The 19,742-nt window shown below is 41.1% G+C and overlaps 1 protein-coding gene across 1 annotated transcript in view; it reads left to right on the top strand.

Moving 5' to 3' along the window:
• The window catches only part of LOC136864218 (phospholipase A2), a 181,067-nt gene extending 161,536 nt beyond the window's left edge, over positions 1–19,531 (top strand). Inside the window, exons 3-5 of the mRNA XM_067140938.2 lie at positions 3,042–3,336; positions 7,635–7,741; positions 19,278–19,531. Coding sequence (XP_066997039.1) covers positions 3,042–3,336; positions 7,635–7,741; positions 19,278–19,441 — 566 coding nt within the window. The 3' untranslated portion in view covers positions 19,442–19,531. The remainder of the gene's footprint in view (positions 1–3,041; positions 3,337–7,634; positions 7,742–19,277) is intronic.
• The last annotated feature ends 211 nt before the right edge of the window (positions 19,532–19,742 follow it).

Raw genomic sequence — 19,742 nt, 5'->3', positions numbered from 1 at the left:
ATAGCAAAGCTACGGTAGCTTACATACTTTAAAAAAATTCTGAATCACGTATGAAGCATGTATCTCATGGAGTCATGACACTTAACACAACAATGGACTGATTCATGCAAGGATAGTTTAAAATGCCAGTCAAGCAAAGCCAACTCCGTACAGGTCATGAAGGCCCTTGGAGGAGTGAAAGGTAGCCTCAGCACTAACAAGGGACACCCTTGACCTCGAACGCTCTGAACTGCACGAAAACATGCTTAGAAAAGAGATCGTTCGTCAGATACAAGAAAGCTTTACTTTTGTTCCTTCGTAACCAACACTATTTTATTTCTCTTAGAAGCATAAATCTCCCTCTCCTGTCTTTATTTCTCCTGTCATAAAAACGTTGCAAACCCAAGGGATATTTCACACTGCATTTACGAGACATGCTTGTATTGCACATACATACATTACCAGTGGTGTGGATCGTATCACAAGGGAGCAGCTTGTGTGTCATTATGAACTTAAGGTCTGATACGGCAAGACCAGCACCCCCTCTCAGCCTTAAACTCTCAAGTTGAAGTATTATCGATATTTCAAAAAGTAATTGCACGATGTATGAACTTTGTAACAGTTAAAACATTTTTTTCCTGGGGGCAGAAATTACTAGAATTCCATTTCTTTAAACAAATTTGGTGTCTATATCCCTGTTATTAATAAATTTTAGGAAAAACGTAGTATAACATTTTAATAGCCCCTTAATCCCATTTAAGAATATGAAAAAATCGTAGATGTGAATATTCTACGGTATGTAGAATTATTTAGTTCTTCCGGGTTGAACCGTGTTGTTTTTTGTACATTCCGTACAGTTCACAGACGTTTCGAATACATTACAGTATTCTTTGTCAAGGCGACTGAAATACCCCTATTCTGTCCGAGGTAATCAATCTCCCAGGCGCTAATCGTACCGTACCGCATTCTAGGACCGTATGCTTGCATGACTTACTTACGCACCCTACAGTACAATGTCTAATGTATTTAAGGTTCATTTCCTTTACACCTTTGCATACGAAAATGAACGAAAATTGTTCTGATGGACTGCATATCCATATGTGGCTAGGAGGCGTGACAAGTCTTAAGGAAAATAATGGATAGGAAGAGGATATAATCGTGCATGCTGTTAATAAAATGTTTTGTTAGCTCAAACGAGGAAACTGGCGAATCACTCGTTTTGGCATGCTGTGGAAAGCCTATGTAACAACTGCAGGCGTACAGCGATATTCTAATGTCTTAATTGCAATCGGTATGATCCGACCCAAACTGTGACCCTTGCAAGTGGATGGTAGCGCTTGTGAACTTCCCGCGTTTTCCGCACAACGGAGAAGGCAGTCGTAAGAATTAAGAACGTTAGTGTTGCAGGTAGAGTTTTGTGTATTAAGAGGAATTGAGGTGCCCTAACTCGCCAATGCTAAATTCCTCGAATTTATGTCCCTGTACAGGCCCCGTAATTTAGGGATAGCGTGTTTGCCTGTGACCTGGAGGCTCTGGGTTAGATTCCCAGCCGGAATTTTTCGAGGTTCACTCAGTCTACGTGTGTGTATATGATTGTCTGTCTGAACGCTCATACTGGGAAGAAATACTGGAGGTTTTACAACCAAACATTTTATTTACAGTATACCAACCCAAAGATACTTTTAGGTACAGTTCATGATTCACAATTCTTTAAATGCAATGAATGAAATATAAACTTTGTATAAACCATCAAACATTCCAATTCTTCTTTCTTTGGAAGATGTCTCATTCTGCAACGAACTAATCATTGTATTTTAGAAATGTGATAGATCAAAGAAGAGGTGGATGGACTTCATGCGAGAAGATTTCGCGGAAAAGAATCTAAATATTGAAGTATCCCAGGACAGAGAACGGTGGAAGAGACTCATTAACCTAACTAACCAAACTCACCCCATGGCACTGCAGCCCTGAAGGGCCTTGGCCTACCAAGCGACCACTGCTCAGCCCGAAGGCCTGCAGATTACGAGGTGTCGTGTGGCCAGCACGACAAATCCTCTCTGCCGTTATTCTTGGCTTTCTAGACCGGGACCGCTATCTCACCGTCAGATAGCTCCTCCATTCTAATCACGTAAGCTGAGTGGACCTCAAACCAGCCCTCAGACCCAGGTAAAAATACCTCACCTGGCCGGGAATCGAACCCGGGGCCTCCGGGTAAGAGGCAGGCACGTTACCCGTACACCACGGGGCCGGCGGACGAGGCTCATTAGATACGCGATACAGCAGAGTGCGGGATAAACTGCGGAGGAAGAAGAGTTTACTAGATTAAGGACTCGGTATCAATTGATCATGCGGCGCTGTTCCTTATTCTAATTGTGTATGATCAAAATCAAGTCTACAGGAAGTTCTTTTATAAAGCAATTCTTGAAGGATCAAAATCTCCATACAATATATCTAGTTAACTCATTTTCCCAGAACATACCATAATGGTTGATATCTTAATGAACCAAGAAAGTTTCGCATTGAAGACATAGGTAATTGTGTGTTTTGACTCTAGTGATGGTGGTTTGGTTATGGTAACCATGGTTTTTCCAGTTCTAATGGATGAAAACTAGTTTATAACTTTAACAGAAGGAGGATAAAGAATCCAAACTAGTGTTATTTTACACATCTGAGCTTAATCATCTTAATCACTGACAAGTTACAATACTTCTACACAACACTACTGGTGAATAGCTCAAAAAATAATTGTTCTATGTTTTCATGGAACCTTGCACCGCTCAGGGTCGCATTTTTCTTTCATTTTTTGTTTCAGAGAGGGTGATAAACAGTTTCCATAATGCAGAGCAAAATACAATTCAAATGTTGCTTCTTTTGGTTATAAACTATGTAGGAATTGCTTTCCTACGAATTTTGGAACTACATTACCCGCCCAACTATTCTGAAGTTATCATGTGTCAACAACTGAAAAGTTCAAGTGATTGTATTAACGTTGAATTGTGCATACAGTAATCAACTAGTATTTAAATTTTAGTCAGCGCTTGAACAGCTATTCTTATGTACAGGAGATGAAAAATCGATCTTGGACTCCAACGAAATTGACGTGGACGGCAGCAACGACGTTGGAGGGGATGAGCAGGTGTACCTGGGCTACAGCAGCAACCCGTGGGGTCCGTCGCGACGGCTGGACAAGGAGAACAACACCGGCAGTGGTGGGGTAGCAGGGCGCTCCAAGAGAGGCGTCATCCATCTCTACAACATGGTACTGTGTGCTACAGGATGCAATCCACTCGCCTACAAAGGTTACGGCTGCTACTGCGGCTTTCTTGGATCGGGGTACACTGTGGACCCCATAGACAGGTGTGTATCGGCCCTTCCTAGCCTATCTTCCTGGTGGTTATTGATCTAAGAACTAGGGATGCAGTGTCGACCCCCATAGGTGGATGTGTATCAGCTCTTCCAAGTAGTGGTTGTTGATAAGGAACTGGAGGTACATTCTCAACCCTATAGACAGGTGTGCATGAACCCTTAGTTTATATTCATGGTGGTTGCCTTGATCTAGGAGCTAGGGGTACACTCTCGACCTCATAAACAGGTGTGTTTGAGCCCTCCCTAGTTTATATGCATGGTGGTTGCCTTGATCTAGGAGCTAGGGGTACACTCTCGACCTCATAGACATGTGTGTATGAGCCCTCGCTAGTTTATATTCATGGTGGTTGCCTTGATCTAGGAGCTAGGGGTACACTCTCGACCTCATAGACATGTGTGTATGAGCCCTCCCTAGTTTATATTCATGGTGGTTGCCTTGATCTAGGAGCTAGGGGTACACTGTAGACCCCATAGACAGGTATCAGCCCTCTCTAGTCTATATCCATTGCGTTTATTTATCTAAGAGCTAGTGTTACACTCTCGACCCCAGAGCCAGATGTGTATCCAAACCAAACCCCATGGCATAAGAGCCCCGAAGGGCCTTAGCCTACCAAGCAACCGCTGTTCAGCGCGGAGGCCTGCAGATTATGAGGTGTCGTATGGTCAGCATGACGAATCCTCCTGACCGTTATTCTTGGCTTTCTAGACCGGGGCTGCCATCTCACCGTCAGATAGCTACTCAATTGTAAACACTCAGGCTGAGTGGACCTCGAACCAGCCCTCAGATCCAGGTAAGAATCCCTGACCTGGCCGGGAATCGAACCCGGGGCCTCCGGGTAGGAGGTAGGCACGCTACCCTACACCGCGGAGATGTTCATCAGACCTTAATAATTCCTTAATGCCTTTGTTGACAGCGCTCGGAACACTCCGCAACATTTGAGAAATGTTACGCTTTGTTGGTGCATGCTTCAATCATATAAAAATGACTCGGTTAAGTTGGAAATAATTAAAAGGTCAAAGTGCCAAAGTGTCAAATTAAGCCTACTACCAAATTTGCCGAGTTTCCCCTATTGTCAGAATGAACGAGTACGATTGCTACGTTATCCCTGGGACTTGGCAATTTACGCGAGTGTGTTGTAATTAATCTATGAAGTATTTCTTATATTTAGCTTTTTTTTAAATTTAGATTCTTATGAGAATATGTCTGAATGCAAGTACAGTACCTAATGTATAAGATTATGTAAATATATTTTGTAAGTGTAAAACCAAGCACACCTGTTAAAATTACTTCCGAATGTGCTGAGTCTCTAGTAGTAGTAGTAGTAGTTGGTGGTGGTGTATGTTTATCAGGGGCGGTGCGTGGTATTGTTGCAGGGTTGCACAACTCCCAATCATTTTACACATCATTTATCGTCTTTTCTTCTATTGTTTGAGTTTAATAAACCTAACATATAACCGAAAACATGTTGAAATCAACCATCTTTGGTTTCTCGCTGTACTAATGCTTCGTAACGGACCAAAAAACGCTGCTGGCTTCGAATCAAACTCAGGGGGTTTGCTTTCTTACGGCAACTCCCTAGCGGACAGCGCGGCGCAATGTACCTCAGCAGGGACGAGCCTAAGCCTGTATAGCATCAGGTAGCATGCTCGCCGGTGTCAGTCTCAGGGAGTTGCACGAGACTAGCGAGTCCCCGACCGAGAAACAGTTCCAAATGTCCCCGTTAGATTGCGCCACTCTGCAGAGATTACTTCATTCCTACTTTCACTCCTCTCGCAAAGGTAATTTCATTTCCACTTTTTAATGTACAATTTTTGCTTTACGTTCACCGACGCAGATAGGTCTCACAGCGACGATGGGATAGAAAAGGGCTAGGAGTTGGAAGGAAGCGACCGTGGCTTTAATTAAGGCACAGCCACAGCATTTGCCTTGTGTGAAAATGGGAAACCGCGGAACACCATCTTGAGGGCTTCCGATAGTGGTGTTCGAACCTACTATCCCATGAATGCAAGCTCATAGCTACGCAACGCTAAACGCGCGACTAACTTGCTGGGTAATTACTTTTCCACGCCATACCAGACCACCCACAATATTACCAACATCTCGCTTCAATGAAAAACAGGAGGGCAAACTTTCAATTCAAGTTAGGCAAAAGTAACTGCGCCAGGCTAAGTGGCTCAGATGGTTGAGGCGCTGGCCTTCTGACCCGAACGTGGCAGGTTCGATCCTGGCCCAGCCCGGTGGTTTTTGAAGGTGGTACGTCAGCCTCGTGTCAGTAGATTTACTGGCATGTAAAAGAACTTCTGCGGGACTACATTCCGGCACCTCGGCGTCTCTGAAAACCGTAAAAATGTCGTTACTGGGACGTAAAGCCAAAAACATGAATATTGCGAATAACTGTAGTTATAGTATTCAGTCAGCAGTATGTAAAGGTTGTTAATTGACTAATGCTAAAGAAGTATTAAAATTTACCTATGACAACAATGACATTTACAGTAAGCTACAAAAGTTGAAAACTAGAAAAGCAGCTGGAATTGATAAGGTTTCGGGGATATACTAAAGTCAATGGGTTGGGATATAGTACCTTATCTGAAGTACTTAATTGATTATTGTTTGCATGAAGGAGCAATACCAAATGAAAGGAGAGTTGCTATAGTAGCCCCTGTGTATAAAGGAAAGGGTGATAGACATAAAGCTGAAAATTACAGGCCAGTCACTTTGACATGCATTGCATGTAAGCTTTGGGAAAGCATTCTTTCTGATTATATTAGACATGTTTGCGAAATTAATAACTGTTTGATAGAAGGCAGTTTGGGTTTAGGAAAGGTTATTCCACTGAAACTCAACTTGTAGGATTCCAGCAAGATATAGCAGATATCCTGGATTAAGGAGGTCAAATTGACTGTATCGCGATTGACCTATCTAAGGCATTTGACAGGGTAGATCATGGGAGACTACTGGCAAAAATGAATGCAATTGGATTTGACAAAAGAGTGGCTGAATGGGTGGCTAAGTTTCTAGAAAATAGAACTCAGAGAATTAAAGTAGGCGAAGCTTTTTCCGTCCCTGTCAAAATTAAGAGGGGAATTCCTCAAGGCAGTATTATTGGACCTTTATGTTTTCTTGATATCAATGACATGTGTAAAGAAGTCGAATCAGAGATAAGGCTTTTTGCAGATGATGTTATTCTGTACAGAGTAATAAATAAGTTACAGTATTGTGAGCAACTGCAAAATGACCTTGATAATGTTGTGAGATGGACAGCAGGTAATGGTATAATGATAAACGGGGTTAAAAGTCAAGTTGTGAGTTTCACAAATAGGAAAAGTCCTCTCAGTTTTAATTACTGCATTGATGGGGTGAAAATTCGCTTTGGGGATCATTGTAAGTACCTAGGTCTTAATATAAGGAAAGATCTTAATTGGGATAATGACATAAATATGATTGTAAATAAAGGGTACAGGTCTCTGCACATGGTTATGATGGTATTTAGGGGTTGTAGTAAGGATGTAAAGGAGAGGGCATATAAGTCTCTGGTAAGACCCCAACTAGAATATGGTTCCAGTGTATGGGACCCTCACCAGGATTTCTTGATTCAAGAACTGGAAAAAATTCCAAAGAAAAGCAGCTCGATTTGTTCTGGGTGATTTCCGACAAAAGAGTAGCATTACAAAAATGTTGCAAAGTTTGGGCTGGGAAGACTTGGGAGTAAGGAGACGAGCTGCTCGACTAAGTGATATGTTCTGTTCTGTCTGTGGAGAGATGGCGTGGAATGACATCAGCAGACGAATAAAGTGTCTTTAAAAGTAGGAAAGATCACAATATGAAGATAAAGTTGGAATTCAAGAGGACAAATCGGGGCAAATATTCGTTTATAGGAAGGAGAGTTAGGGATTGGAATAACTTACCAAGGGAGATGTTCAATAAATTTCCATTTTCTTTGCAATCATTCAAGAAAAGGCTAGGAAAACAACAGATAGGGAATCTACCACCTGGGCGACTGCCCTAAATGCAGATCAATAGTGATTGATTGATAGTGTTTAATTAGCTCTGATTTCCTGGGTTGAAATTGCCAGATATATTTCAGTTTTAGTAGGAATGTAGTTCATTACGTAACGGTAATAGAGTCTCTTGTTATTTCTGTAAGCTATAAAATGTGACACTGAAAATGTTGGTGCAACACCCAGCTTGAGATACTACCAGCCGCCACTGATGTTTATATTCCGTCACAAGTGATTTTAATTGCCTCATATTACTATGATTTCATAGTTCACCTTCATGACTGTTTCAGGTGCTGCAAAATGCATGACTGGTGCTACAATACTGCCAACTGCCCCATGTACCTGGAGTACTTCGTGCCCTACACATGGAAATGTTACAGGAGACGACCTCTCTGTGGTAAGACTTATCACTTTAGTGAACAGTCCACAGGTATTCAATAAATAAACTACAAAGTCGTAGCCAGTGATGGGGAAAGTACAAGAATAAAGTAATTGGGCTGAATTACAGTTACCTGAGAAATATTTCACTCAATTACAATTTCAAATTGTCAACAAGTAATCTGTAAAATTACAATTACTTCTCAGAACGCCAGTCTTCAGGAAATCGTTGACTTTTATTTCGCAGGGGGCTGAAATGATATCAAAGGAAAATATATTACTTCATTTCTTGATATTTTTTTAGCATGGAAACATGATACCTACCCTGGAACTTTCAAAACGATTTTTCCTATATTTTTTATTTTGTGGCTTTTCATATTTCACGCAATTTGCCATTTACTTGACAAGATACTTCTTTATTAACATTCTCATCGCTAAACCTCGACCTCTTGGAGGAAAGTGCATCTTGGCATTTGCTCAAAAGACGCTCTACAGGACACTTGAAGGAATACCTTTGTTTAATTTTAAGAACAATTCAGCAGTGATGGATATTGTAGGATACGGTTGATGTCTTTGGAAGTACATTTGTTGTGTGGGGGTACGAAAGTATTTCATCCAGCACTGGTGAAGCTATTGGTTTTGTTGCAGTAGGACTAAAATTTAAATCAACTTCCCACCCATACGATGTATATCGATTACTGGAACGTGATAATCACAATTCTATTTCAAGAAGTAAATTAAAGAGTAACAATTATATTTTGTAAAAAGTAACTATTACAGTAAAAATTACTAAAATATTATGCGTTACAAGTTACCTATAGCAATACAGTCCGGCTCATTGCCTAAAATGTCAGTGTAGTGCCTTCGACTCAAAGGGTCCTTGGTTCGATTCCTGGCGGGCCGGGGATTTTAACCATGTTTGGTTAACTCCTCTAGCTCGGGGGCTGAGTGTTTGTGATCGTCGTAATACGCGTCTTCATTTACATACAACATATCACACTACCTACCACCGCAAAAGTACGCAATAATGAATGCATCCCTCTACAAAGGGTTGGCGACAGAAAGGGTATGGTATCCGGCCGTAAAAACAGGGTTAATTCACATTATTGTCGACCAAAAATAGCTGGAATAAATGCCAGGAATGAAGAAAGGGAAACCCATAGGAATTTAGAGTACCGTACCTAAAAGCCAATTTGCAAATATTGATCAGGTTTCTTTGAACCTCGTCTTTCTAGATTTTAAAGTATACGCGATAATAATAATAATAATAATAATAATAATAATAATAATAATAATAATAATGACTGCTTTTGTGGTCTCGAGGTACATACTTCCACTCGTCCTCGGAAGTCCTGGATTCGATTTCTGGCTCTGCTCGAAATTCAAAATCTGGCGAGAGTGTAGCGAAGGGCGCAAGACAGGACAATTGCGCGTAATTGGTTTGAAATTATCTGACATCCTCAGTCTTTTTCCTGTAATCTCCCACTTCAACTTTAGGCAAATTTCAGGATAATAACAAACTTACGGCCTCAGCTATCTCTTTCGAAATCCAAGCTTTTCCCATCCTACTTATCCCCAGAAAAACTCCGTTTGATACAGTAGGTTTGATCGTGACCTTATGTTATGAAGAAGTAGTATTTACAGTATAGGCTTCCTAGGAAAAATTGCATTTGTAACACCATGAAGCGGTGCACGGCCCAAAGTGTGCATGGTGGTCGGATCTGAAGCAGTAATGAGATGATAACACGTTCAGGTGTCTTTGTGTGTGGACACAGGTCATACAGAGTGCCCCACACCGAGCTGTAATACCTTGCTGCATCCTGCGCGGGATGGAATTAGTAAGGCTCTGAGTCACGTCCTAGGGAATTGCGGCCCATGCTTGCTGCACCGCGAGGGTCACTTCGTCCACAGTTCGAGATGGCTGAGGGGAGTTGTACAAGCGTGTACCCGTCCTGTCTCATGCATGTTCAATACAGATTAGGTGCGGGAACCTGGCGGGCCACTAGGCAATTTCCTTGGAAATGCCAGCAGTGTGAGGGCGGGGCGAGGATTGTTCTGTTGAAACACTCATTTGCAACCGGCACGATCAGAGGGACACCCACTGGATTGGCAGCCATGTCCACGTACTATCGAGTATTCAATGTGCTTTCAACAATTACTAAAGGCGATTTCACATGAAAGTTTCCCGGACTAATGTATTCGAAACGTCGGTAAACTGTACGGAATGTACACAAAACATCAACACGGTTAAACCCAGAAGAACTAAATAACAGAATTTTATTGTTCACGTAAAACCATACAAATAATGAATGTTGAAAATCCGAGGATTTCTGGTGAAGAGTAATCAAATCTGGGGATATTTCCAGGAACAAAAAGCGAAATTTGGGGTCTATCCCAGAAAAACGGGGTCGTTAAGGCAAAAGAACTTAATGGTACCGTAAGAATCATCCCGCCGTAGAACAATACTTCCTCTGTCCCAAAAATAAGTCACATTTCTTTAGAGTCATTTATTGTCAATGCACAATACAGAAAGGAATATACTTAGAGCACTAATTTTTTTTTTCTATTTGTTTTACGTCGCACCGACACAGATAGGTCTTATGGCGACGATGGGATAGGAAAGGCCTAGGAATGGGAAGGAAGCGGCCGTGGCCTTATTTTAAGGTACAGCCCCAGCTTTTGTCTGGTGTGAAAATGGGAAACCACAGGAAACCATCTTCAGGGCTGCCGACAGTGGGGTTCGAATCTACTATCTCCCGGATGCGAGCTTACAGCTGCGCGCTCCTAACCGCACGACCAACTCGCCCGGTGAGCACTAATAAAACACAGCTAGGTGATGCTATTGACAGTACTCACAACAGCACCTGGTCAATCAATGCTGTCCAAGGCAGCACAAGCAGAAATTAAATGTTGGAGTTACATAGTAGAAAAAATTAAAACCTACAACCTGTTTTCCAGTCATTGACCGGGTCAGGGATGTAGTCTAATGAATGAAACATATATAGGCTGTTATTACAATGGGGTCGCCACTCCCAAGGTGATTTATTAATGAGTGATAAATGCTATGAAATGATAATGGAGAGTGTTGCTGGAATGAAAGATGACAGGGAAAACCGGAGTACCCGGAGAAAAACCTGTCCCGCCTCCGCTTTGTCCAGCACAAATCTCACATGGAGTCACCGGGATTTGAACCACGGTATCCAGCGGTGAGAGGCCGACGCGCTGCCGTCTGAGCCACAGAGGCTCTTTACATAGTAGAACTAGAGGTAAATACCCGCTGTGATTGCCTTCTCTGTTTCCCCATGTGGGGCAGTTTGTAGCAATTCTTTCCATGAACCTTTATGCATTTGATCATGACTTGTTACAGGATCGGGGAAATACAGTTCAGTGTCTCAGCAGGAAGGTCCTCGAAGTCTTTTAAAACAGTAGTAACAAGTTAATTTACTGTGGGTGGGTCCTTTTGATGTTGGAGAGACTGTATGGCATTGAAGAAGCCGAGATTGACTACATTCTGATCTGGGCTATTTGGTAGCTGACAATACAAACATATGATTAGACCAGTAGGTTAGTAGTGGCAGGTATAAGCTCAGGATCAGAAGGATCAATAGCGGCTTTGCATTATCCTGTTGCATGTAGATTGGTTTTAATAATAATAATAATGTTACTGGCTTTACGTCCCACAATTTTTACGGTTTTCTGAGACGCTGAGGTGCTGCAATTTTACCCTACAGGAGTTCTTTTATGTGCCAGTAAGTCTACCGACACGAGGCTGACATATCCTATTTGAGCACCTTCAAATACCACCAAACTGAGCCAGAATCGAACCTGCCAAGTTGGGGTCAGAAGGCCAGTGGCTCAACCGTCTGAGCCACTCAGCCCGGCTAGATGTTTATTTATGATGTCCATGAAGGCTATTTTGACCCGATAACAGGAAGAACTTTCTCGATGAGCATTTTGCTGTGTTCATGTTGTGTAACAGATTGAATAAGTTTTGTAAACATTGTCCCCCTAGGCCTATTTTGCCTACTCCATTTCGCTGGCTCCTAGACGATGAATGGAAATAGCCCAATTTTGCCATCAAAGTAGGCTACTGGTTACGCAATGAATCAAGACGGGAACGTGCCACTGCTGTTAGAAATCACTTCCATAATGAAGTATTTATTCTGACAAATTCAATGTGGATTAGATTCTTCTGTTGCAAGGTAAAACTTGCCTGTTTCTTCTCTGCTGAGAAATTGAAACATTCCACTTTGAGAAGCCCGTCTCATTAAACCTACGTCTTCCCAACCCAACATTTGCAATATTTTCATAATACTACCTCTTTTTTCTTTTTTTCTTTTTCGGAACTCACCCACAACAAATCGTGCTGCTTTCCTTTGGATTTCCCCCCCCCGGTCCTCGAAGCAAGTAATCTTTGCAGGGCTTCCATACACTGGAACTATACTCTAATTGAGGTCTTACTTCTATGCTCTCTCCTTTGCATTCTTACTATAACTCCTAAATACCCTCATAACTATATGAAAAGGTCTGCAATGTTTATTTACAACCTTGTTAATGTGATTACCCCAATACAGATATTTCCTTACACTAACACTAAGATACTAACAGTGATTCCCATGAGCTAACTTCACCCCATCAATACAGTAATTAAAACTGAAAAGGCTTTTCCTCTTGGTGAAAATTGCAACCTGACTTTTCACCCCATTTATCAGCACACAGTACTATTGTTTGCTTTCCATCACACAACACTGTTGAGGTCTTTTTCGCAGTCACTCATAATCCTGTAGTTTATTTATTACTCTATACAGAATAATCGTCTGCAAAAAGCCTGTTTGTGATTCCAGTTCTTTACTCATATCATATACCATTATACCTAATATATAAGAAAACATGTCCAATAATACTGCTTAGTAGAATCCCCCTCTTCATCACTACAGAATCACCCACACTAATTCTCTGAGTCCATTTCTAGAAATAGAGCCACCCATTCAATCACTCTTGTCTAGTCCAATATACCTTATTTTCATCCGTAATACCCCTATTAAGAGCTTTTGATAGGTATGGCAAAAGTGATACAGTCCATTTGACCGCTTCCCTCTAAAATATCAGATGTACCTTGCTGGAAACCTGCTATTTGAGCCTCACTGGAATAACCATTACCCGAACTCATTTGCATCAAACCAGTCAGTCATTTCACAAATGTACCTATCTAATACAGTCAGAAAGAATGCTTTTTGAGAGTTTATATAGAACACATGTCAAGTTGACAGACCTGTAACAATCTGCTTATGCCATGTCAAGAAAACAAGGTGAAACAAGGTTTCTATTAATTTCTTCTAAAACATTTGTCGCTGATTTGTCTGATGACCCCTCACACACACACACACACACACACATACACACACACGCACACATGCACACGCACACAAGCACACACGCACACAGTGTGATAGAACATCTTTTGGAGCTTAATGTTGTCGTCAGCTCCCACGTGGTGCACTGTGCATGCATACAGCGAGCCACCTGGTGAGGACTGAGCGTACCACTACAGCTCCAACGGTAAAGCCAAGACCAAGCTGGTCTTGGTAAAGCATTCTTAAGCTCAAACCCTCATTATTGTAGAAGTCTTCCTCGATAACAGTTGATAACAGAGACAGGGAGCAAAGGTCTCTGCGAAACATAAAGAGTTTCACCTTGTTTTCTTGACACAGCATAAGCCCAAGTCATATCTACAAGTACGAGGTTTGAAAGTATCAATGGTCACATCTGCTTTATATTTAACACCCTTTCCTTTGTACACTGGGGCTACTATAGCAACTCTCCATTTATTTGGTATAACTCTTTCATACAAACAGGAATCAAATAAGTACTTCTGGCATGAAATTACATTAGTAGACGAATAAGCTTGAATGGAGTTTTTAAAAGCAGGAAAGATCATAATTTATACTAATATATAAAGAGAGACTGTGAGTTTATTTCTATGCAACGAGTGATCTGAGAAACTATTGGGTCGATATAGAAATGTATTTCACCATTTGAAAGGTAATTTATTGCTTCTGCGTCTGTCAAAACGGTGATTTGGAGGAGGTATGTTGACGACACATTTGTGGTCTGGACAGAAGGTCCCGAGAAACTTCACCTCTAAACCATCTAAATCAGCATCATCCTTCAATTAAATTCACTATGGAGATGGAGTCGGGTGGATGCCTTCCTTTCTTGGATGTTCAAGTTAGAAAGAAACCGGGCGGCTCTATCATAAACCTACCCACACAAATTGCTATCTCTATGCAGATTCTCATCACCATCCAGCACAAAAACAGGGCATTCTCATGACACTCACGAGAACGAAACAAATTTGTGAGCCATCAAATATCCAGGAGGAGATCAACACACTCAAAGTCACATTCAAGGGTAATGGTTGCAACAATGTACAGATTCATAGAGCCCTGCATCCCAGAGGGTCTACTAAGAAAAACTCACAGAACGAAGACGTGAATGGAACTGCCTCTACCTTCCTTTCATCTACAATAGGTCTACCATGGATCGAATTGCCAAGGTCCTCCGCAAGCACAATATAAAAACCATGTTTGGCACAGTCACAAAAATTGCTCATAGTTTATGTGAAAGTATAGATAAATTGAATGGTGTTATGCAGAAGACATCCAAGCCACAGAAGTTAAAATGGCTGTAAAGTAGATCTGTAGGTTCTTAGGTATTATAAAATTTGAAGCAACAATAATGTAACATTAAAGGAAAAATAAGTATGTGGAGCGCACTTAATCAGTTCTTGATAGAAATGGATAGATAGATAGATAGATAGATAGATAGATAGATAGATAGATAGATAGATAGATACATAGATAGATTTTAAGTTACTAAAATGGTGACCCTAGCCTAAACAGTGAAATCTCCTTGAAACATTTTCTCTATGTTCTTGTTAGAATGGGTTTGTGATTAGGGAACCACGCCTAAAGCCAGAAATATGTATTTAAGTTTCTCTTTTCTTTTGGCAGAAATCAACTGAACATAGTTTTCTGAATGGTTTGAAAAAGAATTCAGTGTTGCAATCCAAAAAATGTTTCTATTATGAATATTGAAGTTTAGGCATATGAAAAAGGCCCAGTTTCTATGCAGTGGTCTTTTCAACAGTGGCGAAGCTATTAGTTAATTAATGGGTAGGCAGGAAATCTTACCTTAAAGTTTATTGTAGAGTAGTTGCAAACGTCGAGTTTTCTTGGTTGCAAAATGGTCAATCACACGGTCTTTTAATACTTGATCACTCATCAATTCCTTCCCAAGCATTTTCTCGATAGAAATTCATTGTTCATTGAATTACGTAAGTATGTTTTTATCCTCTTCAGAGTGTTCATACTCCTTTCAGAGGAAGCCATGGTTACAGGAAATGTTAATATTAAACGAATCATTTTTGACACTTCCACATACACTGGTTCGAGGTCATTGAGGACAATATAATGCAAAGGTTTTTGAGGGGGCAAATGATTTTCTATATTGGAATAAATGTTAATCAATTAATTTTCCAACCAAGCTCGATAGCTGCAGTCGCTTAAGTGCGGCCGGTATCCAGAAATTCGGAAGGTAGTGGGTTTGAGCCCCACTGTCGGCAGCCCTGAAGATGATTTTCCATGTTTTCCCATTTTCACACCAGGCAAATGCTGGGGCTGTGCCTTAAATAAGGCCACGGCCGCTTCCTTTCCACTTCCAGCCCTTTCCTGTCCCATCATCACCATAAGACCTATCTGTGTCAGTGCGACGTAAAGCAACATGCAAAAAAATTCATTTTCCAATCTTTCCATATTAAAAAAGGAGTAAATGTTCATAAGACAGTTCAGGAAAGCTCTCTTTGTAAACTATGAACTGAGTTGGATCCAACAACTCAACAAACTGGATGCTTTCAAAATCTAGATATTTTGTTTTTACACCACACCAACACAGATAGGTCTTATGGCGATGATAGGATAGGCCTAGGAATGGGAAGTAAGCGACCGTGGCCTTAATTAATGTACAGCCCCAGCATTTGCCTGGTGTGAAAATGGGAAGCCACGGAAAACAATCTTCAGGGCTGCTGACAGTGGGATTCGAACCCACTATCTCCCGGATACAAGCTCACAGCTGTGCGTTCCTAACCGCACGGACAACTTGCCCGGTGTTTTCAAAATTGCCAAACCGTATTGCCATTTGCATAATTAAGGTGTCAAGAACTTCATATGTTAACATTTTGAGCATTTGGAATGTCCTGTCATCTACATTTATCTTGTTATTTATTTTGCAACATTTTACAATGCAAGAGGATATTGTATTTTCTGATCACAGGTCCTTGAGGATACCGGTTTTTCTAATTTCAGTATTGCACAGTATTACATCAGATGTGCTTTTATGTTGCAGTAGAGCAAGGAGATGGTCTGTATAAATAAAAATGTCTCTATAGAGACAGAGCAAATAAATTAATTGGGCCTTCATAAGTATGGCAAGCAACCCAACAGCTGAATTTTACGACTCACTATTCCAACCCTCATCATTCTCTGCAATGTCTTCAAAAACCGGTCTCAGATTATCATAGTGTGAAATTGTGGACTGCTCTGGAATGAAAGCTCCAACGGGTAGCGCATGCTTGTGGAAGTCTGAATCTTTTGGATTCCAGAAGATGAGCTCTTTTTGAGGATCTACTAAAAAATGAATGAAACACTGTCAGATTATGAATGAAGAGCCTGACTGATTTTATTGTTTTGGAGCAATGGAGCAGAACAAGTTTAACTTGTGGGAATAACAGTGTAGAAATATTGCCCTTGGGCAAACTTGCTTGACATAATGCTGAACAGCCTCATGCCTTCCTGCCAGGGCTGGATTAAAGGGGGGGCTAAAGGGGCTGCAGCCCCGGGCCCTGCGCGCCAAGGGGCCCCGGCCCTTGGCCGAACCTAAAATTGTATAAAAAGGCCTGCTGCTCCACCTCCGTGCATGTATATGAATATTTACGCTCGCAAAATATCGAACACGCACTCTTCCTTCCTTCCTTCCTTCCTTCCTTCCTTCCTTCCTTCCTTCCTTCCTTCCTTCCTTCCTTCGTATCAGCTGTCCGCGTTAGTATTTCATCACTGCTAGAATCAATTACCACCCGGAGACATGAATCCTCGCTACTTACGCACTGTAATTATTGTAAAGGTTATTGTTGACGAAAATTTAAATCTGGCAGCTTGCGAGTACGGGCAGAGGGAAAAGAGGTCTAGGAAGTGAGTGGGAGGGGACAGGGGAAGCACGGTGGAATGCGCATGCTATACTATATCTTTGCATCAGCAAGAGAACTTCCAGTTCACCTCTGATTATTGAACCATTCGTAAGTTAAATCTGTAATGTTCTTGTAAGGTAAGGTAAGGTAAGGTAAGGGTTATTCTGCCCGAAGGCAGGTCCGAACCTCCGCAGAGGTGTTCCTGAGCCGGAGTTTACGTGCTGTTCTTGTAAAATGTATAGAAAATATCCTAATGGTGCCAAAAAACGTAAGTTCTGTTTTGTATGTCGATTTGATAGTGATGATGAGACAAATGTAAAATATGTTTCGGCATTATGAAATATTAACATGAAAAATAGATAAAAATTGTAGCCTATTTCAACACTTCCTTATTCATCAATTTAAGTGGAAGTAGCTCTATAACGACTTCAGTATGCTAGTCTTACGTGATGTTACGAAGAAGGGGGGCGCCACATTTTTAAATAGCCCAGGGCCCCCAAACACCTTAATCCGGCACTGCTTCCTGCCATTGTGGAGCACCCGCCATATGTTTGACATGAGACTTTATCAATCACTCCCCACTTTCACAGAATATCGACAATTAATTCTGATAATCCTGATGCAGTCTATCAATCGAAACATCATAAAAGCCTATGAATCTTTCTGTGGGACCCTGTTTTGAGCAGAACCAGAATATTACACTAACTTGAGATCTGTTTGATACATCTAAGGTCTCATATGCCTGAATACCAATGAAATCACAAGAATCTAACTCTGGTTTGATTGTCTTCTGAATTATGACAGTTACGGACTCAATGAATTAATTCTGTATTTCGCTTCATGTGCATTTAAAGCCCGGTGTGGACTGGAGATAATCTCAAATGTACCGTTCCTGCTTTGAAAGAAGATCTGACAACTCTAGGTAATTGCCCCTGTTGATCAAGTATTCCCCTTCAAAATGACCTCGAAATCCAAGCTCCTGTTTTCCAAGAAAACACACAATGTCAATAAGTCTCTCAACAACAAGCCTATTTTGTTTCATGGCTTCGTTATGTTTAATGGCTTGAATTCTTGCACCATCAGATAACGAATGTTCTTTCCTCCCGTGCTCCAGTAAACAGAATCTCTCTTCATTCTGAATATGTTTATTTGAATTTTGATGCTTCTCTGCTTTTCTAAGAAAGTTTTTTGTATCAATTACCCATTTAAAGTCCATTCCTTTTCACCACCAAACAAGACACACATATAACAAAAAAGCTTCTTGCTTTCAGAACAGGCTGTGGACCATGAATACCGTGTATACCAAGAAAATTGAAATTTTCTCGCTACTTTACTGTCAAAATACTCCATATCAAATTAGACATACATCTTTTGTTTTTGGCTTCACACTTCTCTTCGTAAGTCCAAGATGAGAACAGTTTACGTTTTAAAGAGTTCAGAAGACTCATTAAGTTCTTGAAGGGATCTACTTCACACATTATTTCAACGCGATTTTCAACTGGACGATGTCAGTCTCGTTTTACACAACTAACAGTCCACGTCTGAATTGTCACAAATAAGGACAATAATGCACGGGATTGCCTACTAATTCAAAAGAAAAACACACACTTAACAATAGGGTACTTCATTGTCACCTTCATGCGGGGAGTTACTACGCTCTCAAATAGCACAGGAGACCTGCCTCTCTGGGGTCTAGACCCTGCTGAGAGAGGAGTGCGGGTGGTAAACCTATCTTTCCTCCACCACCCCGCGCCATTCACTAAGCTGACGGAAGGGAAACAAAACAAAAAGTCCTGGGTGAAACAAGTTACGGACTGCCTCCCTGTCAGAACAAGTAGTCTGCTGTCGCCATCTAGCGGGGCGATCAGCGAAGCACGTCATCTGCTGTCATCATTTAGCACATATCATTATCGTTGATTTAACACAATAACAACAGCAGATACATTTGTTAAGATATTTATGTTTAATCGTATTTCTTAGGATAGGCATTGCCTCATGACTCCAAGTAGTTTTGCCGCTACTTTTCAACAAAACTTCCTGTCTGTTTACTGTCAACACTGCTGTCACATTTATGTTATCCTTCAAGGATAGAGGAAGGTTGCAAGTTGTATTTCCCCTTAAAACAACTACCATCCTCACCACTACCAATTCAATGAAGGAAACAAACAGTAATATAAAAAAATGATAATTCCCACCCAACACTTGTTTTCCTTTATAAATCCTGTAAATTCAAGTATCACTAGTCTCTTTTCTCATGGATTATTATTATTGTTTTATTATTATTTATTATAATTATTCTCACTGTGTTCTTCAGCTATCGATCATGGCAGCTGGGGAGGAGTGGGATCGTGTGCTCAGCGACTCTGTGAATGTGATCGGCAGCTAGCAGAGTGCCTGCGAAGATATCCCTGCCCACGAAGTAAGGCTGTCTGTACATCCTCTCCCTGGAGGTTTCTACAGAACGTCTTCATGCTGTGACATTCATATTTGGTGGATATGCACTCAGGAGGTGATACAGTCCTGAGATGGAACTTATTTACCAATTTTGTACCATTCAGGGTGAATTTGTTTCCATTTCTGCTGAATAAATAAAAAATTATTTGCCACACCATTACTTGTATAACAAGAAAAGGAATATGACACCTTTTCGAGGTGTCTATTTTACCTTGTTAATAAGTTGGTGCCCAGGTACTTCCCCTTTCAGCAGCTAACTTCTAGTCAGAACACCAATTCACCTGATCAATCTCTACAGTACAGTACAGACCTGATGAGACTTTAA

This window comes from Anabrus simplex, chromosome 1 (genome assembly GCF_040414725.1).
Source record: "Anabrus simplex isolate iqAnaSimp1 chromosome 1, ASM4041472v1, whole genome shotgun sequence".
In the NCBI taxonomy this organism is placed as follows: Eukaryota; Metazoa; Arthropoda; class Insecta; order Orthoptera; family Tettigoniidae; genus Anabrus; species Anabrus simplex.
The sequence above is the reverse complement of the archived record's forward strand: the minus strand, read 5'-3'. Positions and strand labels throughout refer to the sequence as shown.